The following is a 1537-nucleotide window of genomic DNA, read 5'->3' as shown; positions in this document are numbered from 1 at the left end:
AGGGCAGAGGGAGCACGTGCTGGGCCAGTGAGGAGCCCCAGATGGCCTGGCCCCCGCTGTCTGCCAGAGCCCCCCTCCTCCCCCCCGGAAATCATCCTGAAATTGTAATCCTGGGTCCTGTCTGCCTGAGACTGCTCAGCAGGGGGACGGGCTCTCCGGGGGACAGGGAGTGGAGGGTGAGCTGTGGGGGCTGTGACTGCAGGAGGGAGAGAGGGAGGCAGGAAGGGAGGGAGGGATGGAGGCAGGGAGGGAGGGATGGAGGGAGGGAGAGAGGGAGGGAGGGAGGGAAGGAACAATGCCCCACCGGGGCCTCCCTGGCGGGTGATCTCAGGTAGCTCGGCCAACAAAGCTCCCATCAGGCCATTTGCGAGGCCTCGTTGCGGCCTCTGCAGCGTGGACTGTGGATTCGTGTCAGACGGTCTGTTGTGCCCCTGGACCGCGTGGGGCCCTCTCTGTGACCTTCACTCGGTGGGGCTGCAGCGCGCTGGGCAGAGCACCCGGAGCCGGGCGCTGCGGCTTGAAAGCCATGGGGTCCCTGGGCCCCTGCCACGGCCTCACCTCACATGCTTGACCCTCTGTGTCTGGGACACAGACCTGGGACTGATTCTGGTGGAAGGGGCCGGGCTAAGACCTCGCTCTCGTGTTGCAAACCGCCCCTCAGAGGAGGTGAAGCATGAAATGACCAAGTCCAGCCCGGCCCGCGTGGCTCCGTGGCTCCGTGGTGGAGCGTCGCCTAGGAACCAGGAGGTCACAGTTCAATTCCCGGTCGGGCACATGCCGGGTTTTGGGCTCCATCCCCAGTTGCGGGAGGGGGCGGGGGGGTGCAGGAGGTGACTAATCGAGCGCCTGTCCCTTGGCCAGGGCCCTGGTGGAAGGTGCCGTCAGCATGACCATCACGCCGGACGCGCGTTTCGAGTACCTGGAGGGCATCGCCGCCCTGCTCCTCCGGTTCAAGCCCGACAAGTGGGGCAAGCTGCTGGGCGCCGAGGAGAGCCTGGCGCTGTTCACCGAGTTCTTCGACAAGCCCGACGTGCTGGTGCTGGTGCTGACGCTCAACACGGCCGGCATGATCGTGCCCTGCCTGGGCTTCCCCGCCGCCCTGAAGACCAAGGGCGTCTATTTCATCAAGAAGAAGCCGGAGAACATCAGCAAGACCAACATCAAGGGGTCGCTCATCTACGGGGACATCTGGCCCAGCCGCCCCGCGGGTGGAGGTGGAGACGTCACATCCGGGCCTTTCCTCGGCAGGAGCAGAGGGCTGTCCTCTGCTCCACCGCCAGTCACTCAGGTCCCCAGAAGGTTCTAGAAGCCCCAGAGCCGAGGGGACCTGGGGTTCTGTGGCAGTTGGAGCCGTTTGAGGGAAGGAAGCCATTCCCTTTGCTGCTGGTTCGAGGAGGAGTGCCGGTCAGTGTGCCCTGCTGGCCCCCGGGCAGCGTTTGCCGTCAGCTGATGAGGGGCCCTCGGCCGGGGAGGGGGGACTCAGACCCTGGAGAACGGGGATCGGTCACCCGCCCAAAAGCGGCTCTGCTCCTGCTCA

General features: G+C 65.8%; 1 protein-coding gene across 1 annotated transcript in view; it reads left to right on the top strand.

The window, feature by feature from the left end:
- Positions 1 to 886: 886 nt before the first annotated feature.
- The window catches only part of DNAH17 (dynein, axonemal, heavy chain 17), a 107024-nt gene continuing 106373 nt past the window's right edge, over positions 887 to 1537 (top strand). Inside the window, 1 exon segment of the mRNA XM_015562672.1 lies at positions 887 to 1214. Coding sequence (XP_015418158.1) covers positions 887 to 1214 — 328 coding nt within the window.

Source organism: Myotis davidii, unplaced genomic scaffold (genome assembly GCF_000327345.1).
Source record: "Myotis davidii unplaced genomic scaffold, ASM32734v1 scaffold991, whole genome shotgun sequence".
Lineage (NCBI taxonomy): Eukaryota > Metazoa > Chordata > Mammalia > Chiroptera > Vespertilionidae > Myotis > Myotis davidii.
This window is presented reverse-complemented; position numbering and strand designations above follow the sequence as displayed.